General features: G+C 37.3%; 1 protein-coding gene across 1 annotated transcript in view; it reads right to left on the reverse strand.

Annotated features, from left to right (window-relative positions):
* Positions 1-13,843, reverse strand: part of SLC5A12 (solute carrier family 5 member 12) — a 45,059-nt gene that overhangs the window by 17,608 nt on the left and 13,608 nt on the right. Inside the window, exons 5-8 of the mRNA XM_055422690.2 lie at positions 9,644-9,798; positions 9,384-9,524; positions 4,736-4,865; positions 3,771-3,859 (exon numbers count right to left, since the gene is read on the reverse strand). Coding sequence (XP_055278665.2) covers positions 3,771-3,859; positions 4,736-4,865; positions 9,384-9,524; positions 9,644-9,798 — 515 coding nt within the window. The remainder of the gene's footprint in view (positions 1-3,770; positions 3,860-4,735; positions 4,866-9,383; positions 9,525-9,643; positions 9,799-13,843) is intronic.

The raw sequence follows: 13,843 nt of genomic DNA on the forward strand, positions 1-13,843 counted from the left end.
CAGACCAGGAATATTTTTAGCTAGTAAGATAGATGTATTTATTAAATTCACGTTATGCAAAATTACAAGCACAAACAAAAGTTCTGGAAAAGAAACAAGCAAATGAACAAAGCCCGGCCAGCTGTTTGTGAGTTTTCCATTGCTATCCATTAGCTAATTGTTTTGTTATCCTCCAATGCTCATTTGAAGACAAGCTATAGCTATGGCAACAGCATGGAAGAAAATTCAAACTTTGCCTATTTTCTGTAATGCAAGATAATAGTATTATTATTAATTTATTAGCTGTAGTTTACTTCAGTTGGAATGGTTCCAGGTCCATCTAGTGAAAAATTTAAAAGTTCTTTCCCTAATGACAGATACAGCTAGTAGAAACTTTCTGTGACCCATTTCTAGAAACTGAAATTCCAAGTACTTCGGCTTAGCTTTCTCCTTTTCCTGAGAATCAAGGCACAGTGTATGTCCCCTAGAAGATTCCTCTTCTGTCTGCAGCTCCATGCAAGTCAAATAAAGAAAGGAGAGGATCAAATAAAATAAGCTTCCATGCTCCTGACATATATGGCTTAAAATCCATCATTTGAAAGCTTTAAGCTTTAGGGTTTATTTTCTACCTTTGAATCCACTGGGAGGGAGGCAACAAAAAGCCGATTTTCCCCAGAAGGATCAGATTTGCAGAACCTCTGCTGGACTGCTTTTGCAGTCAGATATATTATCCATATGTCAATTTCTCAGATTCTAAAACTGGTACAAGATGGTGAAAATCTTTTTTTCTTTCCTATCACTAAACCACCATCTCTTTATTCTACCCCTTCCCTTGTCTTCCCCATTCTCTTAACCCGACATCCTCCTTAACCTTATAGCAAAAGAAATCTCTCTATAATATGTACTGTCCAGTATATCTCTTTCTTGGAATTTTTGGATTTGAGATCAAAAGAATCAATCATTCTTTTAAGACAGAATCAATCTGTTGACAGCTATATTTATCCATTATGGAGTCAGCTTTAGGAAAATTGAATAAATAAATCAAGCTCTGTAGAGAGGGACCAAATGAAAGCTAATGTGTCATCCCTATTTGTGTTTGATCCTCTACTGTTCATTGTTTCTTCCTTAGTTTCCCTGAGATACCGATACTAACACCACAGAACAATATCATTTGTACTACTGATGCAAAATCCTACGAAGTATAGTAGCAAAAATAGTTCAGCACAACACTAAATTAAAATTACACCATAAGCAAGCTAAAATCATTATGTGAATTCAGAGATGTTGCTATTTTAGAAATACATCAGCATACTAATATTGATATGTCAAAATCTAGGAAAGAAAACAATAGTCATTTCAAAAATGCCAATAGTAATCACAATTCCACATATCTCCCTGATAAAAGTATTTCCGAAAAGCAGAATAAATATATGTATTATTGTTCTTATTTATGATTGTATTAGTTTTATATAAGTATATTAAATGTAAATAAATAATATCATTCAAACCAAAACTTGGTATCATATTTACTGGTAATATCCAGGAACCATTTCCTTTAAAGTGTATAACAAAACAAAGATTTCTGTAATCCATCAATTTTCTTATCATTGTTCTCAAAGCATAATTATATGAGAGTGAACATAGAAGTGTAGCTATTAGGAAAGAAGAACTCAAAAGTATTTGCAAACATTATGACTTGAGTACATTCAAGTTCTATAGAACGGACTGAAAATAATTAGAAAAAAACTGATATAGAGGGAAATTCTGTAAAAGTAGTGAATAAATACTATATACTAAGCTAACATATTGAAAATCATTCTTTAAAGTTTAGTCATTAGAATTATTAGTATCATCATAGCTGTACACAAATAGATCAAAGGAATATAACAGAAAATCCAGGAAAAGTTCCAAAAATTTTAAAGAAGGTAAGATGTAATAAAAGTAGCATTTCAAGTCAGTGATGGAAAGGTGACTTTTCACTAAAAATAATGAGATAACTTGCTACTATCTTAGCAGAAAAATAAGTCAGGAACTCCACTTCTTTATATACCCCATGTATAGTCTAGATGATTTAATAATTTTAACATTTAATAAGACAATAAATATACTAGAATGATGTCTGGATGATTATATGTAAGCATGGAATGGAGAAGCCTTCATAAGAATGATATAAACCTAGAAATTATAATGTAAAAAATTAATTATTATGATATAACAGCTCCATATACTCAAAAGTATTAATAAAGCAAATATACATAGGACAAATGAGAAAAAATGAGATATATATCAGTAAGCTTTTCCCATATATATATATGGAAGAAAACTAAAAAAAAAAAAATAACAGGGAACATGAACTGGCATTTCATAGAAAGAGAAATACAAATGGCCAGTGAAGATATGGAAAGATAGCCAACCCCACTTCTGCTCAAGGCAATTTGTATTATACTAAATGAATTAAGTCAGACAAAGACAAATACCATATGGTATCATTTATATGTGGAATCTAAACAGGTGATACTGTCTTATTGTTTTAGTCCATTTTTCTCAATACTCTTGCCCCCACCATTCTCCACATGACTGTCATGTCTCACCTGGATTAAGGCAAAAGTCTCCTTTATAGTCACTTGCTCTCACCACTCCTTCTTTTCTGATAGCCCCTTCCCTTCACAAAGAAGACCGAGTCTTCAGTTGTATGATATCACTCACTCAAACGTCCCTGCTTCAAATTTTCCAATGCCTTCCTATTTAATATGCAATGAAAGCTCTTCAGTCTTTCATAAAACTTTACTGATCTGATGCTTGCTGGCCTCTTCCAATTTCTCATTTGCTCTCCTCTTCATTCCTTAAGCTTCAGCTCTTCTCATTGATCCTGAACTGTTTCATACAGATTATGTCCCTGGGGCTTTGGTATTTGCCCTCCTCGCTGCCTGCAAAAATTCCTGTTTGTGATCTTCACACCTTTTAGATCTCAACGCAAATGTCATACACTTAAATAGAAGTTCACTAAAGACCGTCTCAAAAACAGAGCTCCCAAACCTAACCTCTCTGTCATTTCCTTTATACTATTTGTCATCATCAAACAATAGCTTGTTTTTTTGTTATTGTTTAGTTATATATTGTCCATCTCCCATGTTTACTAGAATGCAAACTCTAAGGGTAACATTTACGCCAATCTTTTCTGTAGCATCCCCACAGTCACCAGCTGTGCCTGGCATAGTATAAGCCTTTTAACATATCTGTCAGAGTAAACGTGTGAATAATTTTGAATTTAGAATAATGTCTACATTTTGAAAATGGATGTTCTTAGCTGCCTGAGTATGTTATTGAAGATGTAGAGAAAGGATTGCAAAGGGGAGATCTGGAAGAATACACTGCAGGTGGATGAGAAATGCCAGCAAACAAAGCTGCCTTGTGGGCAAGTGATGTGAAATCATGGGGGCAGTGAGCTCCAGAAGAGGTTGAGAAAATAAACAGAGAGATCTAGTGCAAGGGCAGGCCTAGGTTTACATACCACATCTGCAGTTTACCCTCTTACCATGGGTAAATTATCTACCTTGCTAAATCTCAGTTTCCTTATCTGTCAGCAGAAGATAATGAGTAGTTTCGGTCTCATATACTCTATGACAACTAATGAGCAGATACATATCAAGCATCCAGCAGGCAGCTAATACACAGTGAGTACTCAGTAATACTGGTGGTGAGCACCACTAATACTCTTGTCATCCTAGTTGCTTTGTTATTACCATCCTCATTATCAGAACACTATTGACAAGTGTTATCAATACACTAACCTCAAAGTTCCACTGAAGGCACAAGCCACGAAAAGTCCTGGAAGTCCAGGCATCGTGGAAAATAACTCCATGACGAAGTATGGCAGCAGCTGAAGAGGAGGCAAGACGAGATGGGACAGGTGAGTGGTCTCATCAGCAATGTCAGAAATGTGGGATTTTGGGAGCTTCCTGTGTGGCGCTAGTGGTAAAGAATCTGCCTGCCAATGCAGGAGATGTAAGAGACACGAGTTCCATCCCTGGGGTGAGGATCCTCTGGAGGAGGAAATAGTACATCACTCCAGTATTCTTGCTGCGAGGATCCCATGGACAGAGGAAACTGGTGGGTGACAGTCCATGGGGTCATAAATAGTTGGGCAAGACTAAGCATCTGAGCACATATTGTATTTTTTTAGCAAAAGGAGGTAGGGAAAAAAAGAAAGTAATAATAAAGGAGTTTTCATTGACTATGGTTTTTAAATGCCAGCAAATGAAGTTATGATCCATCCAATTTCCATGGAGCTGAGGTCCAACTGGAGGTTAGGAGAAGGGGTAGGAAGGGGAACAGTCATATGAGGAAAACCCACTGTATGAACTGTAGAATGTTCAGAAATATTCAATTTTTTTTTTAATGTTTTCAATGTGTGTCATTTTCTTGCCTGTTTACTTTAATGATAGAAACCAAGCCATAAAAACAAGTGCTTAAAACAGGTCTTCAGGGAATCTAGGTATGATGGTTCTACTGTGGAGCCAGATTTGTGGGAGAGGAGCTCCCACAAGACACAGTGGGACAGTTTAATATGTAGGAGGAGAGAGTGAAGACTATAGATCCTGGTCTGTGACAATATCATCCAAGAGGAGAGGAAAGAAATCAAATGGTGGGGTCTGGGAAATAGCTAGAGGTCCAGGTGGAAAAAGAGAAAGGCTCAGCATTATCTAGTGATGGCCAGAAACATGCTCATTTCAGCTGGCCCCAAGGGAGCACATACCTGGTCTGGTGCTGAGATGATGCCCGAAGTCCAAGGATCACAGTCTTTGAAGTGAGAGTACATGGTTAAACCAGAAAAGACTGCACATAGCAGAATTATCCAGAGACCTAGCAAGTTGAAGTACAAGGCTCTAGAAAAGAACACATGTTAGACTCTATGTCATACTACAATGTGGTGAGGTTGTCAACTACAATTTGGCACTTGCCATGGCATTAAATCATGAGCTGCTGCAGCTACCAATTTTCAACACTCCCTGAAAAGAGTTTAGGTTGGAGAGCAGAAATGAGGCACTCTGTGTTTAGGAAAAAACTGGCAGGACAGGTCTTCAGATAGTTAGATATTTTAAGGAGCTAATTTTATATCTCCTCATATCTAGAAAAGCATTAAAATTCTTCATGGTGATGACTCTTCCTATTGACTAGAAAAAGCTTCATAAGACTAGTTAGAAACCTTCTGGAAAAACATGTGCTTGACTGCATGTATTCTTTCTTCACCAAAATCACAAATGTACTGACCTTTCCTCCCTGCCTCTTTGGAGCAGTTTCTCAGAGCTATCGGAGGTGCTATCTTCTGGGCTTCAGTTCTCATTTTTTGCCCCAAATAAAATTTAACTTGCATCTGTCACATTGTGCATTTTTCTAAGTCAACAAGGTCATTACCAAAGAATCCAGACAAAATTTGGAGGGCCTTTTTGCTACAAAATAAAATTCTATAGCCTTCAGGAATCTATATATTCTGATATCAATTCACTATGTTATACACCTGAAATGAATATAATATTATGTGTGTCCTAAGTCACTTCAGTTGTGTATGACTCTTTGAAACCCTATGGACTGTAGCCCCCCAGGCTCCTCTGTCCATGGGATTGTCCAGGCAAGAATACTGGAGTGGGTTGCCATGTCCTCTTCCAGATGACCTTCCCAACCCAGGGATTGAACCTGTATCTCCTGCGGCTCCTGCACTGCGGGCAGATTTTTTACCACTGATCCACCGGGGAAGCCCCATAATATTATGTCAATTATATTGCAATTTTTAAAAATCATTACATTTTGTATTTTTTCATTTTTGTTTGAGAACACTACATTTTTAGACTGATTATGAAATTTGAACGAGGTAGATTTTTTATGGGTTTTTGAATTCAAGAGTTTTTCTGTAAAGCTTTTGAAATTGAGAGGTTTTCTGTGAAGCTTCAAATATGGGATCAGGTCTAATTCCTTGGATGAAATTTCATGTCTCAATCACTCATATTATATAACTTCAAATAATTTCCCCTCTCTCAATTCATGAAACTGTCAAAAAGCCAAGTTATGTTTTAACATCTTTTTTTCCCCCAGAGGGATGATGAGATAAATGTAGAAGTAGACACATTTTGGCAATATTCACTTTAGGGATTAAATCAGATGAAATTTAAATTTCAGTTTTTTAAAAGGCAATATAAAGTATGACAAACCTAAAGTCATTTTCCCTATTTCTTTGAAGCAATTCTTTTTTAGTCTTTTAAATTCTACAAAATTCTGCTTAACTTCAGTTTGAATGCATTTGTAGTATCCTATGGCTATTTTGTATTCATACCGTCCTTTGAAAGTAAAAATATTACACATTTTCTAAATCTCAGGCGTGGAGCCATATGCCCAGGACATAGGTGTAAGGCCTTGTACCAAGGCCACAGATGTGGACCCTGCACTATGTCAACTGTGGAACTGACCAGGCGCCATAGCAGCCATTGCCATGAGCCCTCCTAATCTAAATCTGCCAACTCTCTGATCCCATATTAGGTAAAAATACCCACTCTATTACCCAACCTATAGCACCCTAACAAATAATCTAATGCCACCCTTCCATCAGGGGTTTTCTTTGTCTTGAAGCTCTAAAAATTGGCTACTAGCCACAGAAGCCTTAACTCTCCCTTAAGCCGGCCCACTGTTCTAACAGTGTTTTCTGCTCTAATAAACTATTCTCCTCTCATTCTGCTTTATGTCTGAAAATTCTTTTCCAACTTGCACAAGACCATAACATCAGGGAAGACTTGAAATTTGGCTGGCCTCACACTGGAACTAGATGTGTGTGCGCGCTCAGTCCTGTCTGACTCTGTGATCCCATGGACTGTAGCCAGGCTCTTCTGTCCATGGGATTCTCCAGGCAAGAATAGTTGAGTGGGTTGTCATGCCCTTCTCCAGGGGATCTTGCCGACCCAGGGATTGAACTTGTGTCTCCTGCATCTTCAGCAATGGGTGGGTGGATTCTTTACCTCTGCACCACCTGGGAAACCCATTTTTTCATTAGAGATATACTTTAACTCCCTGCAAGGCTAATTCTCCTATTTGAAACCTAAGCCATTGCATTGATTCATTCAGAAAATACTTATTAGGCATCACTATGTACCAGGTTCTTCTAGGTACTGAGGGCATAGCAGTGGGCAACCCAGAACCCACTGGAGGCAGGTAATAATCACAAAAGCAAAATAAACAAGGTGTTTTATATATGATAAGAGATATAAAGAAAATAAACAAAGGCAATGAGAATGGAACAAAAGCAACTGCATGTGGACGTGCTCATCTTAGCTGGGAGATGAGTGGTGGTGGGAAGGGACCTGATAACCTGCACCAGCTTCTCCTGCCCTTCACAGCACTATCTGCCACCAGCAGTCCTGAAATGTAAATGGAAGACTAGAAACAAGAGTCCAAGGAAGTTTCCAGGGAGCACATCTAAGATGACTCGGTAAGTGATACTATTCCTAGGTGTGAAGGAGATCTAAGCTTAAGATGAAGGTGTCTTTAGTAAGTAATTAGAACTCTGACCATACAATTAAATGGATCTATAATGCGTCACTTTTGGTTTTCACTGACGGCCACATTCAGTATGAACTTTCTGGATGTATTTTTGCCTACCAATGATTCGTAGGTTTAGCCCTGATGGACTGTTTTAACCACATCAGGGTCTCAGATAATTGAATGGAAGTGGTACTTGTGATCAACATTCTATAGAGCCTTCTAGGTCAGAGTCTGCTGGCAGCTGGCTCTGAGTGGTAATCAGGTGCCCCAGTGGTGGCCTTGATGCTCAAGTTCTGTGACAAACGAGGGTCCCAGTAGATCCCTACTCTAGCAATCTCCCTCCAGCTATGTGCACTTTAACTGTACTGATCACTTGCGCTAATTTCTCACTCCCAGATGGTATCAATGAAATCAACTTAGATTCTTACAGGTAAATATTTTCTAAAGACAGTTTTTATCTTTTCATCTTTCCTTATTCTAACAAAATTCCTATCATAGTTCTGGTGCCTCCATGGGAGTCAGGATGGGTCTAACCAAGAATGGCGATCTTAAATGCTTAGGAAATTATACGTATTTCTTCCTTTATGAGTATCTCTCCTTTTCTGACAGTTTTCATATGCATCAAATACTAATGTAACAAATTCCAAGAAACTATTATGAATGGGTTGCTTAATTTAAACCAGTCCACTAAATGAGACTGAAAGATACACAAACACAAGTACACTTGCAGGAGTATACACATACACTCCTATACACACACACACGCACATATACATAAAAATTCCTATGTATATATGTATCTATTATATGCTTATACACTACACATATATAAGCATCACCTTCTTGAACCATTGTTTTGTTAATAAGTAATAAATATTTAATAAGCACAAAGCATCATTCTTGAACTTGTGGGGAATATGGTGAAAAAAGAACATTTCCTAACTTTTAGGTACTATTATAGTAATAGGAAGAAATTGGTCATGTTCACAAGAATAAATAGTATAACACAAGCACATAAGACCAAAAAAACCCTTGCTCTAACACGGAATTAATATTTATTTCACCTAAGGATTCTTCCCCTATCAGATATCCTCGTTTATTTTAATGCAGAATTTTAAATAAATTCTAATTTTATATGAATTTTAAGATCAAAATTACATTTGATCTTGAATACATTTTAAGCAATTAAACTGTTTGATAGGGATCATCACTTTATCAAATAGTTTAATTTATTTATTCCAGCTTTGCAAAAAAAAAAAACCAATATATAACTTCATTTGGTCTCCACTCTCAAGAGTGGGATGACTTGCATGGTTTAAAAAAGGCCTAAGAGTTGTGACTCTGTGGTGTTCTTCAGAGTAAGTGGCCTGGTAAGACTGGTTACTGAGTATCCTGGCAGGAGTTGGAGCCACTAAAGTCCTGTTATGACTGCCTCATTACCTTGTGTTTTATTTTCTTAACCTCCTTGGAAACTATTATGGTAAATCTATCAAAATAAAGATGCTAGTTGAAGAGAACACATGGTGAATGGAAATAGTGATGAGAACCAACTTGTCACCAAAACTGTAAGTAAAACATAGGTGCTCCTTATCTTTGCATTGTCTCCCACAGCACCTCATTTAGCCTAGTAATTTCTCAAAAAATGAAAACAGCAAGCAATAGTGAGCAAAGGCAAACAAAAAAAAAAGTTCAGATCCCAGCCCTGCCACTTCCTTGCGGAGAAGGGAATAGTCATGCCTGCCTCAAAAAATTATTGAAAGGGTTAAATGAGTCTTCACTTCTTTCTCTCTTTTACACACATATATACACACTCAAAGCATATAAATACCCAAGAAAGGCAGAGAAGAAGACATAAAAAGTGCTTATTAATAACTTACAGCTTGGCATGCTTTTCTGTTTTGCAAGAGATGCATCGCTGGATGGTTGACTGATTAACTCCATAGATCCCAAGCCATGTAAAGGTTCCTCCCACTGAGATTGTCCAAAAAGTGTGCCTCCTCAGAGGATCTACATCAAAGCTATGAAGCAGAGAGAAATGAGTGAGCAAACACATTCCTTTGATACCCAAATATTATTTTAGGTGATGAGGTCATACAGCTAAATCTTTATAAAACAAAAAAAGTAGCATTGGACATACTCAAATATATTTAATCGAGATCCATTTTCTGCTTGTTCTAATACACTGTGTAATCCACCAGCATGGGTTGATCCTTGAATGAGAACTGTTAAGAAGCCCACGATCATGACAACCATCTGAAATGCATCGGTCCACACTACTGCTTTTAATCCTCCCTGAAATGAAGAGAATGGATGTGAGTTCTTAAAGTAAAGACTCAAACTCTTCCATTTCTGCACGGCCTCTTTGCTATCTGCTAGACATCTTTCTGTCTTTTTCCTCCCTTTCTCCCTTCCTTCCTTCCATTCTTTCCTTCTTCCTTCCTTTCACAGTCACTGAACACCTTTTATGTGCCAAGTTTATTGAGGATAATCACCTGGGTCTGGCTTGTACAACTTGAGATTTATTTTTGCAAATTTAGAGAATAAATTTGGGGAAACTGAGATGGTAGGCTACCGAAAAAATATAAAAGAACTAGGAAGGAATGATAGATTCCATACATTCATGGAGAAAAGCATTTTAAGAGCTGGAGGAAGATCAAATAGTGAGATAAGCAAACCAGAGCGTCAGGAGGGTGAATCTAACAGATTTCAGGAGAGGGTGATTAAGCAAGTGGTTAGAGTTGTTGTTATCAAATCTGGATCCTCTTTAGAGTCACTTGGGGAATTTAAAAGCACACAAACAAAAAACAATGTCTAAGCCCCATTCCCAGGAATTCAGAATAAATTGAGGTCTGGGTTGGGACAATTCTAAGTGTTTCTGAAAGCCCCCCAGGTGACTCCAATGTACAATTCTAGTTGGAACTATGTGAGCAAGAAGAAAGGAGGAAAGAAAGAGGCTGCTGGGGAATCTTTTAGGACCATGGAGAAGGTGGAATACACAAACTAGAAAAGATTAAATGAAGTAATATATTTTAAAAGTACTTTGAAAATGAATAAGCACATTGAGAATGAAATGATGTGATATTTTTAACGCTGAAAAATAGAATTATTATCCTCAGTTACTCCTCCAGAGTGTCAAGAACTTCTATGAAAAGATGACAGGCTTCATCTTTGAGAAGAAAGAAGACATTGGATTTCTCTCATCATTTCTTGTGTAATTAAAATTGAAATGAGTTTAAAAAATAGACATAAAAGTCCCTTCTTGATGCATTGTATTTGCATATTCTGTTCAATTTCTGATTGGAAGGATATTCAATCTCTTACTTACTCCTCCCAAGTAGTGGTATTTTGATTTTATTTAAAAGCAATAAAACCCTTCCAAATCCAAATCAAAATATCAGATTTTAGTGATATAAAGAGCAATGCCAAAGACATTCTTTCAGAGGCTATTTGGCATGGGTTATGCAAAAGTATATATAAACCTGAACTTAAGCTAGACCTGGGGCAAGAGAACAAACCACTTTATCAAATGTGCATCAAAAGGCAGATTATAGCTAGCATGAAAACTTCTCTGATTTTTATGACTCCTTCATATAGCAAGAAACACACCCACCCACACACCACTCATATATAATCCTGATTGTATCTTGAGTGTCGCTTAGGTCTGTGTTGTTTTGTGTTGCCGACTGTTTACCTCACTAGATTGCAAACTCCTGGATGGCAGGAATTATTTCTTATTATTTTTAAAATCTCTTCCACTGTCCACTGATTATCTTAGCTATGCTATATATCCATGGGATTATCAAAGTAAAGAGACTGCAATATGAGCAAATGTTAGATAAATAAGCCATTGTTTTGGTGAGACATTGAAGCCTGCAGCCTGGCCAGAGAGGATGGAACAGAGGTGTGGTGAGGAGAGATCAAATTGCGTGGACTGACTCACAGACAGAAAGATTTTCAACACTAGTCTGAGAAGCTTACACTTTATCCTGTGAACAATGCAGAGAGAATTAGGTCGGTCAAGTGGCATGAAGGGATGCATGTTTGAAGAAGATTAGGCTGACAGAGGTATGCAGGCTGGAGGGAAGCACTGAAATCAATTAAGAGGTAGTACATTTGGCTCATTTTTGTTTATTGAGATTTTAAAAATATCCAGACTTGTTTCTGACATCTTTTTATTATTTGTTCTACTTTTTCTATATATATATTTTTCCTTTTGCTTAATTCAGTTGAGGGTTTTTTTTTCCACTTTAATTCCCTTTTTCTACTTTGAAATTGTGCCATGAATTTTTCGTTTAAAGTCTAAATTTTTAAAATGTCTTAATCTCCAACAATTCAAGGATGGAAACATCTTTAAATCTAAGTACTCTCTCCCTGATTTACATGCTATTGATGTCTAAATGAAATTATTCTTTTTCTTAATCCCTAAATCACATATAATTATTGTTATTACATTTTAATATTATAAATTATATTACTTAACATTATATAAATTATACCACACTATAAAATTATTATTGTAATTAAGCAACAAAAGTTGTTTGACTAGACTTACTAAGTGTTCATTATTATATTTCTGTCATTTTTTCCATCAAAATCTAGAGAATTTTATTTCTTCCCACAATACTTCCGTTAGGTTATTCTTGGGGGAAGATATGTTAATGGTAATTTCTCTTAGTTCTTGACAGTTGATAGTTTTGCTGAAACATAGTTTTGCTGAATACACAATTATAATTGACAATTGTTTCTTTCAATGCTTTGAAGATATTGTTTCACTGCTCTGGCTTCCATTACTGTTGCTAAGAAGTCTGCCTTTCCTGTCCCTGGCAACACATCTAGTTATCTTCCTACAGGCAAATACTTTGAAGCCACTAATCTGTTACATATAGCCAGACATGTGCAAAGTAGAAGCCCATTTTTAATTTAGGTAGGAGATGTGTGTATGCTCAGTCGTGTCTAACTTTTTGCAGCCTCATGGAGTGTAGCCCTCCAGGCTCCTCTGTCCTGGGATTTTCTGGGCGAGAATATTGGAATGGGTTGCCATTTCCTTCTCCAGGGGATCTTCTCAGCCCAGGGATGGAATCTGTCTCCTGCTTGGTAGGTGGACGCTTCACCACTGCACCACCTGGGAAGTCCAGAATGAGATAGATAGCATCACCATCTCAATGGACATGAATTTGAGCAAACTCCAGGAGATAGTGAAGGAAAAGGGAGACTGCTGTGCTGTACTGTATGGATTCACAAAGAGTTAGACATGATTTAGGAACTCAACAACAACAAAAGGAGATGTGTGTCTGGAACAGAAGTATGGTAGTGAGAATGGAATGGGAAAAAAAAATAAGATGAAACTTTGCAGTGTAAAGAAAAGATGGGATTTACAAGTATGAAAAAAGAGATAAGAACATTTTTAAATTGTATATTATTGTAACATATGTTTAAAAAAAGTAGGTGATATGCACACAAGGCCAAAATGCATGGACAGTATGCTATATCAAAATACTATATGATAATATATCAATTACTTATTTTTCTCTATAAAGGGGGAAAGACAATCCGACTATCTGGGAACCATTGCCATATTCTTAACTAGTTACTTATAGGCGCCATATATAGGGTCAATACAAGGAGATCCAACCAGTCCATCCTAAAGGAAATCAGTACTGAATATTTATTGGAAGGACTGATGTTGAAGCTGAAACTCCAATACTTTGGTCACCAGATGAGACCCTGATGCTGGGAAAGATTGAAGGCAGGAGGAGAAGGGGACAACAAGAGGATGAGATGGTTGGATGGCATCATTGACTCAATGGATATAAGTTTAAGTAAACTCCGGGAGTTGGTGATGGACAGCGAGGCCTGGCGTGCTGCAGTCCATGGGGCTGCAAAGAGTCGGACACGATTGAGCGACTGAACTGAACTGAACAGAACTGATAGTACCGATAGGGCTTCCCTGGTGGCTCAGATATAAAGAATCTGCCTGCAATGCAGACTCGGGTTCCATCCCTGGGTCAGGACGATCCCCTGGAGGAGGGTGTGGCAACCCATTCTAGTATTCCTGCCTAGAGAATTCCATGGACTGTGGAGCCTGGCAGGCTACATTTCATGGGGTTACAAAGAGACACGACTGTAGTGACTTAGCAGGCATGGTATCAATGACTCAGAAGAATAAAGATTCCTATTATAGGGCATGACAAATAACAGGTGCTCAATGAATATTTGTTGATTAAACTAATTGTAACAATTTCATAAATATAATTTTCAATACCACCCAAGTTCCTTGGTTAAAACCAAGCATGTGTAAAGCCGAATGTTAAATGTAATCCAAGCTTATCCATCAATA

Source organism: Moschus berezovskii, chromosome 14 (genome assembly GCF_049115385.1).
Source record: "Moschus berezovskii isolate FMDL1 chromosome 14, NW_MosBer_1.0, whole genome shotgun sequence".
NCBI lineage: Eukaryota > Metazoa > Chordata > Mammalia > Artiodactyla > Moschidae > Moschus > Moschus berezovskii.